The sequence below is a fragment of the Salvelinus fontinalis genome, chromosome 6 (genome assembly GCF_029448725.1).
Source record: "Salvelinus fontinalis isolate EN_2023a chromosome 6, ASM2944872v1, whole genome shotgun sequence".
NCBI classification, from domain to species: Eukaryota; Metazoa; Chordata; class Actinopteri; order Salmoniformes; family Salmonidae; genus Salvelinus; species Salvelinus fontinalis.
Window position 1 is genome coordinate 49790869 of NC_074670.1, and position 16281 is coordinate 49807149.

Consider the following 16281-nt stretch of genomic DNA (forward strand, 5'->3'; position numbering starts at 1 on the left):
TCCCTCTGCTCGACAAATGAAACCCCTCTTATTTTGCAAAACTTTATTTAACAGTTCATATCCTCTCAGTACATTTTAGATATATTTACAAATATAATTTGTGGACAGGGCTTGGGTTAGGGTCTGAAAAGCCTCCAGAAACCAATTCATATTCACTGTAGCCCTGGTCAGGTAGAATGATTGTCATGGCCAAGGTAAGGACATGTGACGCGTTTTATTAGTTAGATTTGCTATAATAAGGCACCATTCTATCCTACCGTCATTGCAACTGACTGTCATGAAATCGTTAAGAACAGTTAGCTCCGTATTCAAGACCACAGATGCAGAAAGGGATTACATTTTTTTTATAAATGTCCAAGTCCTGTTTATTAGTAATAGATCAGGACTGCCATGTATTGGCTCTTTGACTGGATGTGCCACTGCCATTACCTAAGCACATGTAGCGCTGACCACGGAACCACCATGGGTTTCATATTGAACACATCTACAGCAATACCCTGCACTTTGAATAGATGAAGGTTTGCCAAGTCAAGGAGGGAAGTTCATAAAAAGCCTGGATGGGAAGAGACAGGAGAGGATAGAGAAAATGTATTTCCTTCAAGAATACCAAACCCTCCTCAGGACTATACAGTGAAGTTAAGTCACCCCAATCTACAAATGTAATTCATTTCAGAAAGCTTTTCAAGCCTTTTAAAAAGTGGAAAACCTCCCAGTGCAAAGCGTATCATATTGTGAAGAATAATAACTAAAAACAGTTTCTCCTGACAGAGAGATGCATGTTAAACGATTAAGGGATTGTTTGTTTAGTCAAAGTTACATTCTTTAAGCCTATAAGTCAAAGCTAAGCTCATGGCCCTCCAACTCTAGACATACTGTTTAATATAAAGCCATTTCAGAGAAACCTTCTGGTTTATTAGCACAACAATCAGCCAACAGGCTTATGAGGCAAAAAATAAGGTCCCCAAACCTCTGTTTGGACGATTCAAGCATAGGGAATTAAAGCTTCTCGATACAGCTTTTAAAAAAATAAACAAACGAGACACGCACAAGACTGACCAAATCACATTGTTCCCGTCTCCATCCTTCAGTGGTAGACTCAGTCACACTGCTGTTACAAAGAGGTGTGTGGCGCAGTGGTCAGAGTCCATGTTAACTTTTCTATTACAACCTTCAAAAACACCATCCCTGCAACCTTTCACACCATGTTAAAAAGCCCTGAAACATTCTCCCACTCCTCAGTTGGGAACAAAGGCAATTGTCTGAGGTGGGTGGGGGATGAAAAGCAGAACCTTTCAAACCCTCACAAAAATGCTCCCAATCAACATACACACCCATGTTCCGTCCCCTAGGGCTTGTAGAGTACTGGAGAAGAGGGTTTCCTATTAGCGCCCAGGGTAACCCCCCCAAACAAACCTAACTCAATTCCACACAAACCCTTAGCCCCTATCCCTTTGTACTTGAGGTGATCTGTAAGTACTTGATAGGTATAAGCAATATAATAGCGTCACCTTGTAGAATTGTTGCCAGATTGCTTACACCGATCCAATCTAGTATCTAGAGGGTAGGGACTAGGGCTTGACTTGGAACAGTGCGTAGGGCAACAGCACTGACTACCCTGCCAAAGGGCACGAGTCAAACAGAACCCAAACTAAAATACAGTAACAGATAACGAGACTATTAACATCCATTCCCACTACACCACCCCACCCACATCGGCCTAACACTGATTATATACACACACAGTACAATAACACTTAAATATGTAGAAATATATTTTCATATAAACAGACATCCAAATTATACACTATAAAAAAATAACTGAAATGTGTTTTTTTTTTGCCGGGATGAAGTATAAAAGCATTAGCTAGTGTGTTGGAGATCATAGGGCCTTAGTAGAGAAGAAATGGAATTAGAACGGAACGAGCTACACAGACTGCGTACATCTACTGCCGGGTCAAAACTGCTCTGAGATGCCTGACAGAACTGTTGTTTCAGCCCTATACTTTGGGCGTTGTGAGAACTTCAAACCTTTCAAGTTCAGTTTCTGGACTAGTACTGTACACACAACCCCTTCAGAGAAAACTCTGATGAAATTCTAAAATGAAGCTGATGGACCTTGTGTATGTTGGTTAATTGCAGTCAGACGAGTTAATCCGTTATGGGCTATAGTCATTCATATGGTAAGAGTATAGATTCATGCAGTCATTGCTGGGGGTCAAGTTATACCTCAGCGCTCAGGATGCAATTAAATTAGAATTTGATACGAGTTAGCTAACAATTAAGTCTATATACATACATGTAAAACCGTAACGACATGTCAAAATATTAGGATAAACCTAAAAACCAGGAACTGAAAATTAACAGCAACAATTAAACTTCACTGAAAAAATATTCACAAAATCACCAGCTTTTTGGGGAATTCCTATATCCTTCAGTTTGTAAAGACAAAGCAATAGTCAAGAGTCATTTCATAAAACAATCAGTTTGATTTGTAGACATAAGTGCCCCCTAGTGGCCCTAAGAAGAGTAGAAGTGAGGGAGGTGGGAGAAGGCGAGGGAGGTGGAGGGGCTCTGACCAGCCCTTCGGGGCACAGGGAGAGGGGTAAACCATAGAAGAATAGGGTCTAGAGAGTTGGGAAAAGCAGCCTGCCAAACAAATCCAGAATTCTCGGTCAGAGTACAATTTGGGTAGGATGGGATTACAGTTACATAGTGCTGTTCACAGCTTGGGCACACAGTAGGTCGTAACCGGTTTGTGTAAGTGCTCCCTCAGTCTCAGACTACTCACTGGAGACGCCCCTTTAGGCAGACCCTGATAGACTACAGTACCCAGCCCACTCCCCACCAATCAAAATGTGTTTGATCACATCTCGGGGGGGGAACTCAAGTTTCCTGACATGAGAAGTAGTGAAGTCTTAACCATCATATAGCCGAGTGCACGTGCATCCTGGAATATTCTCAAACCAGAGTAACCCCCAAAAAATAGACATGAGATAACAGTAATTACATATCACAAAGAAGCCCAAATTTATAAATTACGTCACACCCCCTGCCCCAACACCTACAAAACATCAAGTGTGAACAAAACAAAAAAGAACCAAGTGAAATGGTAAGTATGGGAGGCTAAAGATGAGACCTTAAAGCGAGCACATTGAAGGAAAATTTAGATTTTCCCTGAAGCATCGTTTCTTTGTTATGTTTTTTTTCTTGTGGTGGGGGGTGCAAAGCTTGCGTTCTGGATGTGTCCCCCATGCTCTTCCTCTGGCTGAGGTTGTCCAGACAAGAAGGCTGGGCGGGGTGTGTGTAAGTGTGTGTATGTGTGGAGGGGGGTCAGCTGGACAGGAACTCCAGGAGTGCAATATTAACAGGCCTCTGAAGGGAGAGCTGCAGCCTCACATCTCTACAGAGAGAGAAAGAGGGAACAAAAATGTGTAATGATTATAGAATATCCACAAAGCTATTTACTTTCCTACACAACACGTGCAGTAGTGACAGTAAATCAACTATACAACCAGTTTAGTTGCCAAAGTACTTCTCTCACCTGACAGTGCTTCGATAGGCTGACTGGAGGGGTGGAGGGTGGCCATGGGGATCCCCTTGTCCTCAAAGGCCACCCTGGGCCCCTCGGGACCCCCGTCACAGTCGATGAGGCCCTGGTTGCGGCCCTCTGCGTCGATGAGGGGCCGGCCCTTGGAGTTGACACCCAGGTCAATGAGGTCCTCGAAGCTCCAGGGGCCAGGCTTACCGTTGAGCCCCGGGGCCAGCTTGTTAGAGTCCTCGTTCAGGAACTCTGAGCCTTCTACCAGGCGACCCTTAGGCACTGGACTGGAAGGGGAGGGAGAGAGCCAGTCAGAGTGTAAGGAAGGCGTCGAGTGGGTAAGTGAAAGAGACACTTAAAGCCAAAATAGTCCTACAGTGTCATTGTGCTTCAAGTATTTGGGAGTGTGTGTGTGTTAGTGTCATACTTAACAGCCAGGGGCTCCTCAGCGCTGGTTCCGTTGTTGTTCTCCTTGTCGTCCGCCTCTGGCTTCCAGTTCACGCTGCCCAGCGGCTCCCTACGCTCTCCCATTGGCTCGCTGCGGGTCAGGCCATGCCCCTCGTCCATGCAGTCCGTCTCCATGGCGACATCTCCGGTCTGGGCTGACTCGTCATCTGCGGAGACGAAACAAGCAGATGACTCAATTTGCACACGTACACAGAGGGAGTGGTGTCTGTGCAAACAGACAGGCCATTCACAGTGTACACACACACGGATGGTGGACAGTTACCCTTGGTTTCTTCGTCACCCGCCTCGTCTCCCTCCTCATCCTGCATGTCTTTCTCATCATAATCTCTCTAAACAGTAAACATTAACAGAGTACTGGTTAAAATATCCATTAACAAGTAGGTGCAAGTACTACTGGGTGTTCTTACCCAAGCGACTGACTTAAGTATTGTAGAAATGCCTGTTGCCATGGAGAGATCAGAGCTTTAGAAATGTGAACTCACTTTTTCTAGGTCCCCTTTTCTGGTTCTCTTCATGATCTCCTCAATTCGCTGTAAGTTAGAGCGACAGGAAGGTTCATGTCAAGAACTGCTGGAAAATTACACCCTGCAGACACTCAATGTAATACAAGTTAATGACACGATCGATTTGATTGGACTGCTTTAAAATTCAAGTGTTGGTATATAGGAAGTGGATGTAGGGGGTGTTTTCACTGAGTGTGCATACTATTATTTTTTTTTACCCCCTTTTCTCCCCAATTTCGTGGTATCCAATCGCTAGTAATTACTATCTTGTCTCATCGCTACAACTCCCGTACGGGCTCAGGAGAGACGAAGGTCGAAAGCCATGCGTCCTCCGAAGCCCAACCCAACCAAGCCGCACTGCTTCTTAACGCAGCGCGCCTCCAACCCGGAAGCCAGCCACACCAATGTGTCGGAGGAAACACCGTGCATCCGGCTACCTTGGTTAGCGAGCACTGCGCCAGGCCCGCCACAGGAGTCGCTGGTGCGCGATGAGACAAGGATATCCCTACCGGCCAAACCCTCCCTAACCCGGACGACGCTAGGCCAATTATGCGTCGCCCCACAGACCTCCCGGTCGCGGCCGGCTGCGACAGAGCCTGGGGGCGAACCCAGAGTCTCTGGTGGCGCAGCTAGCGCTGCGATGCAGTGCCCTAGACTACTGCGCCACCCGGGAGGCCTGAGTGTGCATACTTAATGTATATAATGAACATGTTACTGAGACCATAGTGAATGCATACAGTGTGTATGATAAAGTGTGCAAGATGAAATGGTGATTCTCCACCCACCTTCTTCCTCTCCATGCGTTCCTTATGGTTCTGGGCCATGACCCTCTCTCTCTCAATGCGGACCTTCTCTGCCTCAATTGTAGCCTGTGCCTCCGCCTCTTCACGCTGCGATTGGACAAACATGTTACCAATCACACAAGCAACCAATCAATTAGATCAACACAAGACTAAAAACATTTGTCCGTACCTCTTTCTGTAGCTCAGCCTGTCTCACGGCCTCCTCTACCTCCAGTCTTTCTCTGTCTGCCTCCGCCATAAGAGCGTCCTCCTCCTCTTTCTTCTTCCTCTCCTCCGCCAGCCTCTTCTCCTCCTCCAGGCATTTCAACCGAGCCTCCTCAGCCAAGCGTTTCTCCTCCTCCTTCCTGAGCCTGTAGATAACGAGATATGGTCGGTCAATTTCCCCCCAGAGAGAGAAAGAGATTATAGTAGCCTCGTCTGGTTCCTCACTTCTCCTCCTCCTCTCTCAGAACTCGGAGTGCCTCCTCCCTCTCCTTCTTCTCCCTCGCCAGACGACGGTTCTCGGCCAGGATCATGGCAGCCTCTGCAGCCGAGTTGGTGCCCGCCATGGACTTGTCTGAGAGCCAGAGGACACACACAAGAGTTTATATATAATATATATATATATTTATATTCATATATTGGTTCACTAATAACCAAGTTTCAAGTCATAATAACCCATTTTCAAGGCATAGCCAACAAGATACAGGAGCCATAGCACCAAACAGAACTCTACTACTATATAGCACATTGAGAGGAGAATGAGAACTATAGGTTGAGAGAGGGAGATCGATAAAAAAAGAAGAAAAAAAAGAGCGAAACAAAGGTTGGGATCCGATTTCAAATGACAGTCTCTGTGGCTGCTGGTCATAAAGAGCTCTCTGTGTGTCCTACTGCAGACAGTCCTATTGATAGCAGTGAGTCCCTGCAGCACACACAGTATCCATTAACCCTCTCCTAATGAGTTCTACAGTAGTAGTACAGGACTCTCACCAGAAGGGGGCATGAGACATCTCTAGGGCTAACAGGATGTAACTACAGCTGGGAGGGAGTTAATGGCTGTGCTGGTCCACAGAGAATTTACAGCTAGCTACAGACCAACTTTCTGCTGCTGCCACGTTAGTTTCCCTTGCTAATTAACCGCAGAGGAACACACTGTGGTGAAACTTAGGAATTAAGCTATAGATCATCAGGATGGAGGACAGAGCAGAGGCTACTATGAGCCAAACGGATGTTCTTTATTACTCAGTTCCCATACAGTACAGGGTTTCCAACCCACTGCCTCAGGGACTCGCAGTACAGGCCCTCGCTCTCATTATCAGATGAAAGTGAGTCTCAAGCCTATGAGACTGTTGGTGTTTTTTCCTGCTTGATCGGAGCACGGCAAGGTCCTTATGCAAGAGAGATTTTAGCCCAATGTCATGACTGTGGTACTGACAGAAGGAAATGGCTAACTCAGCTTAGAGAGAAAGGTGATCTCAGTGAGGTTGGAGGTCCTCTTCACTCACCGTCCTTGTCTTTGGTCTTACTGGAGGTGATATGAGTAGGGGTGGGTGTTGTGCTGGTCTGGGGAGCCTCTGGGGACTGGGGCGCCACAGGCTGGACGGGACACAGGTCCTTCGGCTTGGAGTCCCTCTTCCGCAGGGTTGGGGGGCCAGTGGGGGTGAGGGCCGGTCTCTGGATGGGTGGAGGTTTGGCCGAGGTAGGCTGGGGGGACGGGGGCTTGGCCGAGCTAAACTGAGGAGATGAGGGGCGATGTTTGATACCCCCAGGTGACGGGGGACGGTTACGTGGGCTTGCCCTGTAGAGGGGAGACAAGATTTATGACGTTTTATAAATTAACAGCTAAGCAATTTCAACAGTACACAATTAAACACAGGAAATATTGAATATAGTTCAAACATTTTCTCAGGGAGAAATGTGGTGTCTTACTTTGCACTTGGGGAGGGGGTTCTCTTGCTCGCTGAGAGGGGGGCGGGGGAGGGCGAGCGGTGGCGTCCTGCGATGTTGGAGGGCGAGGCGGGACGTTTCCCTCCGGGCGACGAGAACCTTTTCTCCTTCTGTCGTTCCACAAAGATAGTGAGAGAAGAGGGACCATTCAGTCTTACGTCAGATCCTCCAAATGTCATATTTTATCATCCTTAAAATAACACATTTAAAAATAAAAAATGTTTTATCTGATAAAAAGTTGTAGGCTATAACATTTTATTCATTTCGTGTCATGCAGGGTTTTATCTGGATCAAAAGGGGCTTAGGTGGTGGGTGTGGCATGGGGGTACATAATCCATCTGGTTTTAGTCATTACGGTTTACACGGAGTGTTTATTTAATCCCCAGAAAATGTTCTACAATTAAAAACACTGGAATTAGTCGGCTTGACAGAACATTTAGGCAGCCCGCCCAAGCATTTCAATGGCCGAAAAATCAGTCATGTATTTTGTTTCCACGTTAAGTGCATAATGGCGCCCCACCACTAAAATCCTTCATGAGAACACAGTGGAACACAAGAAGTGGATCAATAAACATGGAGTGACCAGATAACACCTGAGCCATGAGACAGTCTCCCTCCCATGTTGTCTGTGTCATGGACAGTCTCCCTCCAACCCCCACTGCAGCACACATCAGGCTTTAAATAATGTCACAGGACTGACAGTCACTGTGTGGGCCTGTCTGTTTCAAATGCATCTATTTTTAAAAATCCCACGTGCTGATGGTGCAGCAAGGTCATCCACCTGGCACCACAGAGGGACACACATGCCAAACTCAGATCTATCTATGACCAACACACCTCTCCTATCTATAGTACCAGTTAAAAGTTGACACCTACTCATTCAAGGGCATCAGATGACCTGGCCTCCACACTCCCCCGACCTCAACCAAATTGAGATGTTTGGGATGAATCGGACCACAGTGAAGGAAAAGCAGCCAATAAGTGCTCAGCATGTGTGAGAACTCAAAGACTGTTGGAAAAGCATTCCAGGTGAAGCTGGTTGAGAGAATGCCAAGAGTGTGCAAAGCTGTCGTCAAGACAAAGGGTTGCCACTTTGAAGCTAAACATATATTTAGATTTTTTGGTTACATGATTCCATGTGTCATTTCATAGTTTTGATGTCGTCACTATTATTCTACAATGTAGAGCATATTAAAAAATAAATAAAAACCCTTGAATGAGTAGGTGTCCAAACTTTTGACTGGTACTGCACACAAACCAAAATTATAAAATACAACGTGTTGGTCCCATTTTCCATGAGCTGAAATACTGTAACAGAGCAGACATTTTCCATACACACAAAAAGCATTTTGCTATCAAATTGTGTACACTGTTTACATCCCTGTTTAGTGAGCATTTCTCCATTGCCAAGATATCCATCTGACAGGTGTAACATTAAGAAGCATGATCATTACACAGGTGCACCTTGTGCTGGGGACAATAAAAAGGCCACTAAAATGTTCAGTTGTCACAACACAATGCCACTGATTTGAGGGAGCAATTGCATGATGACTGCAGGAATGTCCAACAGAGCGGTTGCCAGAGAATGTAATGTTTATTTTTTTCGACCATGAGCCCCCTCCAACGTAATTTTAGAGAGTTTGTAAGTACGTCTAACCAGCCTCACAACCACGTGTAACCCCGGCAGCCCAGGACCTTTACATCCGGCTTCTTCACCTGCGGGATTGTCTGACGGGGGATGCTGAGGAGTATTTCTGTCTGTAATAAAGCTCTTCTGTGGGGAAAACTCATTCTGATTGGCTGGGCCTGGCTCCCGAGTGGGTAGACCTGGCTCCCAAGAGGCTGCGCCCCTGCCCAGTCATGTGAAATCCATAGATTATGGCCTAATGAATTTATTTCAATTGACTGATTTCCTTCTATGAACTAACTGAGTAAAAAAAAAATGTGCATGTTGTTTATATTTTTGTTCAGAGAGAGTGTGTGTATATATTTCTATCACACAGCTCTGGAAAAGTACAACCACTAAAGATTTCAGTTTCTCTGGTTTGACTATTTACAGGTATGTGTTTGGGTAAAATGAAAATGTTTTATTCTATAAACTACTGACAACATTTCTACCAAATAGTCATTTAGAGCATTTACTTGCAGAAAATGACAACTGGTCAAAATAACAAAAAAGATGTTGTCAGACCTCGAATGATGCAAAGAAAATAAAAGTTAATTTCCATTTTTAAACAATACTAATCCTAGTGTTTTAACTTAGGATCAATATTTTAACTTAGGATCAATATTTTAACTTAGGATCAATATTTGGTGGAATAACCTTGATTTTCAAACCACCACTTTCATGCGTCTTGGCATGCTCTCCACCAGTCTTTCACATTGATCTTGGGTGACTATGCCACTCCTGGTGCAAAAATTCAAGGAGCTCAGTGTGTTTGATGGCTTGTGACCATCCATCTTCCTCTTGATCACATTCCAGGGGTTTTCAATGGGGTTCAGGTCTGGAGATTGGGCTGGCCATGACAGGGTCTTGAACTGGTGGTCCTCCATCCACACCTTGATTGACCTGGCTGTGTGGCATGGCGCATTGTCCTGCTGGAAAAAACAATCCTCAGAGTTGTGGAACATTGTTGAAGCACGTTTTCTTCCAGGACAACCTTGTACGTGGCTTCATTCATGCGTCCTTCACAAAGACAAATCTGCCCGATTCCAGCCTTGCTGAAGCACCCCCAGATCATCACTGATCCTCTACCAAATTTCACAGCGGGTGCGAGACCTGGCGAGGCCTACCAGCCACAGTGTCTCGCATCCACTGTAAAATTTGGTTGAGGATCCGTGATGACCTGGGGGTGCTTCAGCAAGGCTGGAATCAATGTGAAAGACTGGTGGAGAGCATGCCAAGAAAGCTGTGATTGAAAATCAGGGTTATTCCACCAAATATTGATTTCTGAAATCTTCCTAAGTTAAAACAATAGTATTGTGTTGTTTAAAAATGAATATTAACATTTATTTTCTTTGTATTAGTCGATGTCTGACAACACTGCATCTTTTTTGTTATTTTGACAATTTTCTGCAAATAAATGCTCTAAATGACAATATTTTTATTTGGAATTTGGGAGAAATGTCAGTAGTTTATAGAATAAAACAAAAAAGTGTTTCTTACCCAAACACATACCTATAAATAGTAAAACCAGAGAAAGTGATAATTTTGCAGTGGTCTCGAAATTCTTTCCAGAACTGTATATCAGGGTTTCCATTAGGAAATTGTGGAGCTTGACATTTGACCAGCAGCAATTTAATTCACCGGATATTTGAGAAGTTTACCAGACCCATATGCAAATCACATTTAGGTTACAGTAATTCATATTAACAGAACATTCGAGGACGCAACGATGTGCAGTCCTTCTTACTGAATTTTGATATGCACTTTGAAGATGTTAGAATAACCATCCACATTTACTTTTCCTCAGCCAACAAGATGAGAAACGAACAGCAAAGTCACTAGCCCATGTCAACCTACTGTCGCACTTAGTAGACAAGTTAGCCTGTTCTATTGGTCAGCTTGTTGAGAAAGAAATGGACTATTCCAAAACAGACTCTGGTACAGTTGTGGGACAATAGATGCCAAATTCATACAACCAGTTGGCCTAGGCTACATAAAAATAACAGTTATAAAGCAATGAGGTTAATGCAACAAATCAGAAAGTTTAGCTTTAAATGTTGATAAAATACTAGTAGGCTACACAAATTTTCATTCCATAACACAATTAGCAGGAAAACACCTCAAGTGCCTCAAAAGGGTACCGGACATGTGACAGGAGAAAATGGAGAAGCGAGATCTAATATGCAACACCTAATATTGGTTGTTAATATGACTAGGATGCTGCCTTTGGCAGCAGGACAATGAAAGAAAGTTTATATAAATGAATTGCCTCCACGAGTCCACAGATATGGTGGACTTTGGCTAGGCTACTTTGACACAAGGTAAGACATAGCTCAATTTATTTTTGTTTATTTAACTAGGCAAGTCAGTTAAGAACAAATCCTTATTTACAATGACGGCCTGCCAGGGAACAATGGGTTAACTGCTTTGTTCAGTGGCAGGACAGATTTTTATCTTGTCAGCTCTGGGATTCGATCCAGCAACCCAAGGCTCTAACCACTAGGCTACCTGCCGCCCCAATAATATGTGGTAAAACGTTTTCGTTTCAAACAATTAAGTATATGTTTTAAAAATGCATACTGCCTAAGATGCATAACAAATATACTGTACACACGCTGCAATTTAATTCCACAAATGTATTAATAGTAATCTATAGACCAATAAGCATGACCAGTCAAATGTATTTTCATCGACTGGTATTTCAAATTAATTAATAGGCTAAATAGCATTATTTCAAAATGTTTTTTTTCTTCTCCCGGACAATTGTACATGTTATTTATTTTCTAATATATCTATATCATTATTATTATTATTTTTTTAATCAGCCAAAAGCCAGTTAACGGAAACCCTGATGTGTGTGTGTGTGTCTGTGTATTTATCCTTGGTTCGTCGGAAAACTGCTTAAGAAAGAAACCGTAAAAGCCAGAGAGGAGTGTGCATTTAGTTTTAGACCATTTGTTTTATGTGGGATAGAAATAGCTTTTAAAGCTTTTCAAAAAGCAGAGAAGGCAAAGTGCATGCACTGTATGATAATTATTCTGTGAGAGGATTTGTGTGGAGAAGAAACTGAAAGAGAGGGACGGCTTCATAAGAGGAAGCGCCGTCACCTATCCATTTCACCACACAGAGTACCCTCCGTCCACACACAGAGTACCCTCCGTCCACACACAGAGTACCCTCCGTCCACACACAGAGTACCCTCCGTCCACACACAGAGTACCCTCCGTCCACACACAGAGTACCCTCCGTCCACACACAGAGTACCCTCCGTCCACACACAGAGTACCCTCCGTCCACACACAGAGTACCCTCCGTCCACACACAGAGTACCCTCCGTCCACACACAGAGTACCCTCCGTCCACACACAGAGTACCCTCCGTCCACACACAGAGTACCCTCCGTCCACACACAGAGTACCCTCCGTCCACACACAGAGTACCCTCCGTCCACACACAGAGTACCCTCCGTCCACACACAGAGTACCCTCCGTCCACACACAGAGTACCCTCCGTCCACACACAGAGTACCCTCCGTCCACACACAGAGTACCCTCCGTCCACACACAGAGTACCCTCCGTCCACACACAGAGTACCCTCCGTCCACACACAGAGTACCCTCCGTCCACACACAGAGTACCCTCCGTCCACACACAGAGTACCCTCCGTCCACACACAGAGTACCCTCCGTCCACACACAGAGTACACTCCGTCCACACACAGAGTACACTCCGTCCACACACAGAGTACACTCCGTCCACACACAGAGTACACTCCGTCCACACGCACACTGGAGATTTACACTAGCTAATCACTCAGAGGATGAGTGTATGGACAAGCACACACGCAAAGACACTGGCATGTCTGCCCGCATCATAGAAGCAGCATGACTCCCTTAAACGTGCATTCTGAATATCACCAATTTTCTCCTCACATACCATCTCCATAGCTTAGAGGTATCCCCTGCAAAGCCTTGGTGAGATACCTACACAAGTGTCTTTGTCTCTCTCTGCAATCTCTTTTGTAGGCTGTACTGTGAACCATCTCTCCTTGAAAAGGACAACCAAAGCTTCATATCCTTATCTTCTCATTTATCCTTGCTGATCTTAAAAACACAGACTGGGTCAAAACAATAGAGGCTACCTACCAGGAATTGGCTTTCACCTGTCCAGTTGCTCATAGTCAGTCGGTGGAGGAAAAGAGCAAAGGAGATGAGGAAGCCACCTCAGGCTATTGAGACACAGCCCTGGGCAGACTCAGGGTGTGGCCTGCTCTCTGTCGGTCTGTCCTGCTTTGCATTGCCTGACCCAGCCGCTCCACTTCACTACTGTACTCCGCCTATTGCGGGCTCCTTTGTCTTTTTCTGAGACAATAGCGCTACTTCATATGCATGAAGGACCATGGAGGAAGGGCAGGGAGGGAGAGCCAGGCAGTGGAGGACACTGAACCAATCAAAGAGCTTCCCCCAGGCTCATGGAACACGTCGAGGCCAGCATGATGCTGCTAATGCCCAATGACTCTACTTAAGGCCTAAATCTTGAATGCAGTATAGTTGCATCTTATTTACTTGTTTGGTAGACATCTCTAATGCAGCAAGAGTGAGCAACGCTCTCCTCTAGTGAACAAAGCTCTTCACCCCAACAGACAATAAAAAAAGGATTCAATTCAGACTCGGTCTGAGCCGTGGGATAGCAATGTGATCCTGAGAGAACACTGCTCTCAGATCAATATCGTGGATGGATAACCCACAGGGCTGCTTTGACTGGCAAATCATACAGGATGTGTGCATATAAAACCAGTACCATTTGTCCACAGGATGTATTTTCCTGATACCGTATCATTGCAGGGTCGGAGAGATAGTGTTATCATGGCTTTAAGCACCTTGTTTGTGTAACTTTATTATCCTGGTGTCATACGGGCTTCTGGGAAAGATACCCCACACACATTTACATGGCATACACTTCCACTGTGGACTTCATACCTGAAACGGCTTTTGATGATCTGGAATAATGGCATCTGGGATAATAATAAGTATAATGTACTTACTGAGAGTGCAGAGACTATGTAGCTACTGTATTTCCACTGGCTACTATGGCGATACATTTACACAGTGGAGACACGACAACGTTCTTAACTGACTTGCCTAGTTAAAATAAAAATGATCAGTTTGCCACCATGGACATGAACACACTAGCTACACCCAACCCTATCAGGTGTTAAAGTGCTCGGCTTTGCCATTCTTAGTGCTTGACAAATGCATCAGATCCCATGTCCATTCTATTAATAAGTCTGTCTTCCATACGTCCATTCTATTCATGCCAAGTCTGTCTTCCACATTTACGAGGTCTCACCAGTGAGGGGTCCACTTGGTCTGCCGAGGCGGCGCTCTTCTGCCGGTCGATACTGCGGCTGCGCAGGGGTCCTCGCTGCACCGGGTGCAGGGGGCTGGCCGAGGCTGAGCGAGGACACAGGTGACACTCTGGTAAAGGACACAGTCATCGCAGCGCAGGGAAGCCAGCCAATGGGAGCATGGGTAAAAGCAGCCGAGTTGGGTGAGCAAAGCAGAGGCATGGAGAGAGAGAGAGAGAGATAAAGAGAGATGAGAAAATAAAAGTAGAAAGAGGATGGTTCGGGGGATAAGAGCACAAAACATGGCATATTGTTAGATTATGCACTGGTAGCACACGGTTGGTTGTTGAAGCATCGGGGCTAGGCTGGCAGTGGCAGGGCTGGAGGGGGGGGGGGGCAGACTGACATCCCCTGATTGGTGCTAAAGCTCTGGTGCTGCACAAAGCTGAACACATTGACACAACACGGCACTGAGTACACCGCCACAGCAAACAGTGCACACACACACACACACACAACCATCACACCAATGCAGCACAAGCCGACCTCGCTCACACTAGTCTAGAAGCACCGCAACTGCTGGAGGATGACGTTAATGGTTGGTACCCATTCGTTGAAAAAAAAAAATCGGATCATTTCAGGCTTATCAGCATTTCCTGTTTTAAAGAGCGTTTTAGTGCTTAGCCTAGTACACCAGTGCCACTACTCCTTCCATCTTGAATTCAATCCAAATCAAAACAGTAGAATATATGACAGAAGTCCTTCAGGAAGAATTCTGTATGCCAACTGTCAGCTACACCATAGAGAACTCCAGTATATTTGGCTTACCTAGCTAGCCTCTCTAAAAAGGGTGCTAATGAGTAAACCTGAGTGAGTCTGTTTCATAGAGAGCCAGTGTAAGCTGGTCTGTGGTTTGGAACACAGGTTCTTACTACTGTAGCTGGGTGCTTGCTGTGTCAGATTGGGGGATTAGCAGTGGTAATCCGGAGGCCCAGGGATCTCTCTCAACCTGCCAATCCCTACTCCCAGATATGCTCTGTAACTCATCCTGATAGGTTACTGAATGAGCAGCAGTAGAGATAAAGGATGCGCTGTTGAAATTAACGCTCCCTGTCCATAAACTGTCACTGGTGCGTCATGTTTCTGGGGCTATAATTATTAGCGGGGAGGGAATCCATACCAGCTAACGTGTCTCAATGGGTTGTCGATACGCACTGCACAGCTGTCAAATCAGCACCTCGTTACGACACTATGCAGCACATGGCAGGCCAACCAAGCCACTCAACCATGTTCAACCAGCCATCTCCGAGGATAGGGTTAATGGGTTCAGCCCAGGTAATGTGATCAGGGGGTTAAATCCATTAGGTAAGTGGAGGAAGAGCCTCTAGATAGGGGTCATTTGATCCCTAAGTAGTATGGAAGACATCTCATAGCTTCTGCACTTCCTCATGGTGACGTATTCCCATGACAGCACATTCGATATTAACAAATAGAGTTAAAATCACCGGTGTAGCAAGTCAACGGAAGTCAATGATCTGGGCTGAACTACCTTTAGGTCAAATGAGTAAGACCACCTGAACTGTGCATTCTGTAACAGGTATTCCACAGGCAATGTACTAATAGAATAGAGTGGTAACACTGGGACTGGAGCAGAAGCTCCTCTAGGCAAGACCCCAGCTCCTTGGGATCATTACTAGTTACCAGCACACAACCACCACAACACTCATTCTCTCTCACGCAACCAGCACTGGGCCAACAAGAAAGCAGCTTAGTGCAAAGCCTCCAGCATGGACCCTGTTCCCCAGGGCTCCATCCTCAGACAATTGTGCCTGAGCTGAGTGCATGTGAGCAGTGCATGTGTGTGTGGCACCAATCTACATATGTATACACAACCTTGTGATCACAAGTGTACTTTTACTGTAAAGCAAGTTTTGTACCACTAAGCAAGCAGGGCCCCTCAACATCGAAATCGCAGGACTATAGCTTTCAGCCACCACTGTACATCAACCACCACCAAAAACAACAAG

At 45.4% G+C, this 16281-nt stretch overlaps 1 protein-coding gene across 6 annotated transcripts in view; it reads right to left on the reverse strand.

Moving 5' to 3' along the window:
* Window positions 1–28: 28 nt before the first annotated feature.
* Window positions 29–16281, reverse strand: part of map7d3 (MAP7 domain containing 3) — a 39448-nt gene continuing 23195 nt past the window's right edge. For all 6 annotated transcript variants that reach the window (XM_055926867.1, XM_055926872.1, XM_055926871.1 and 3 more), the window contains 11 exons: window positions 14257–14384; window positions 7224–7351; window positions 6800–7092; window positions 5742–5868; window positions 5482–5662; window positions 5295–5399; window positions 4489–4536; window positions 4269–4335; window positions 3966–4152; window positions 3542–3825; window positions 29–3400 (listed from right to left, as the gene is read on the reverse strand). In XM_055926867.1, coding sequence (XP_055782842.1) covers window positions 3393–3400; window positions 3542–3825; window positions 3966–4152; window positions 4269–4335; window positions 4489–4536; window positions 5295–5399; window positions 5482–5662; window positions 5742–5868; window positions 6800–7092; window positions 7224–7351; window positions 14257–14384 — 1556 coding nt within the window. In that variant the 3' untranslated portion in view covers window positions 29–3392. The remainder of the gene's footprint in view (window positions 3401–3541; window positions 3826–3965; window positions 4153–4268; window positions 4336–4488; window positions 4537–5294; window positions 5400–5481; window positions 5663–5741; window positions 5869–6799; window positions 7093–7223; window positions 7352–14256; window positions 14385–16281) is intronic.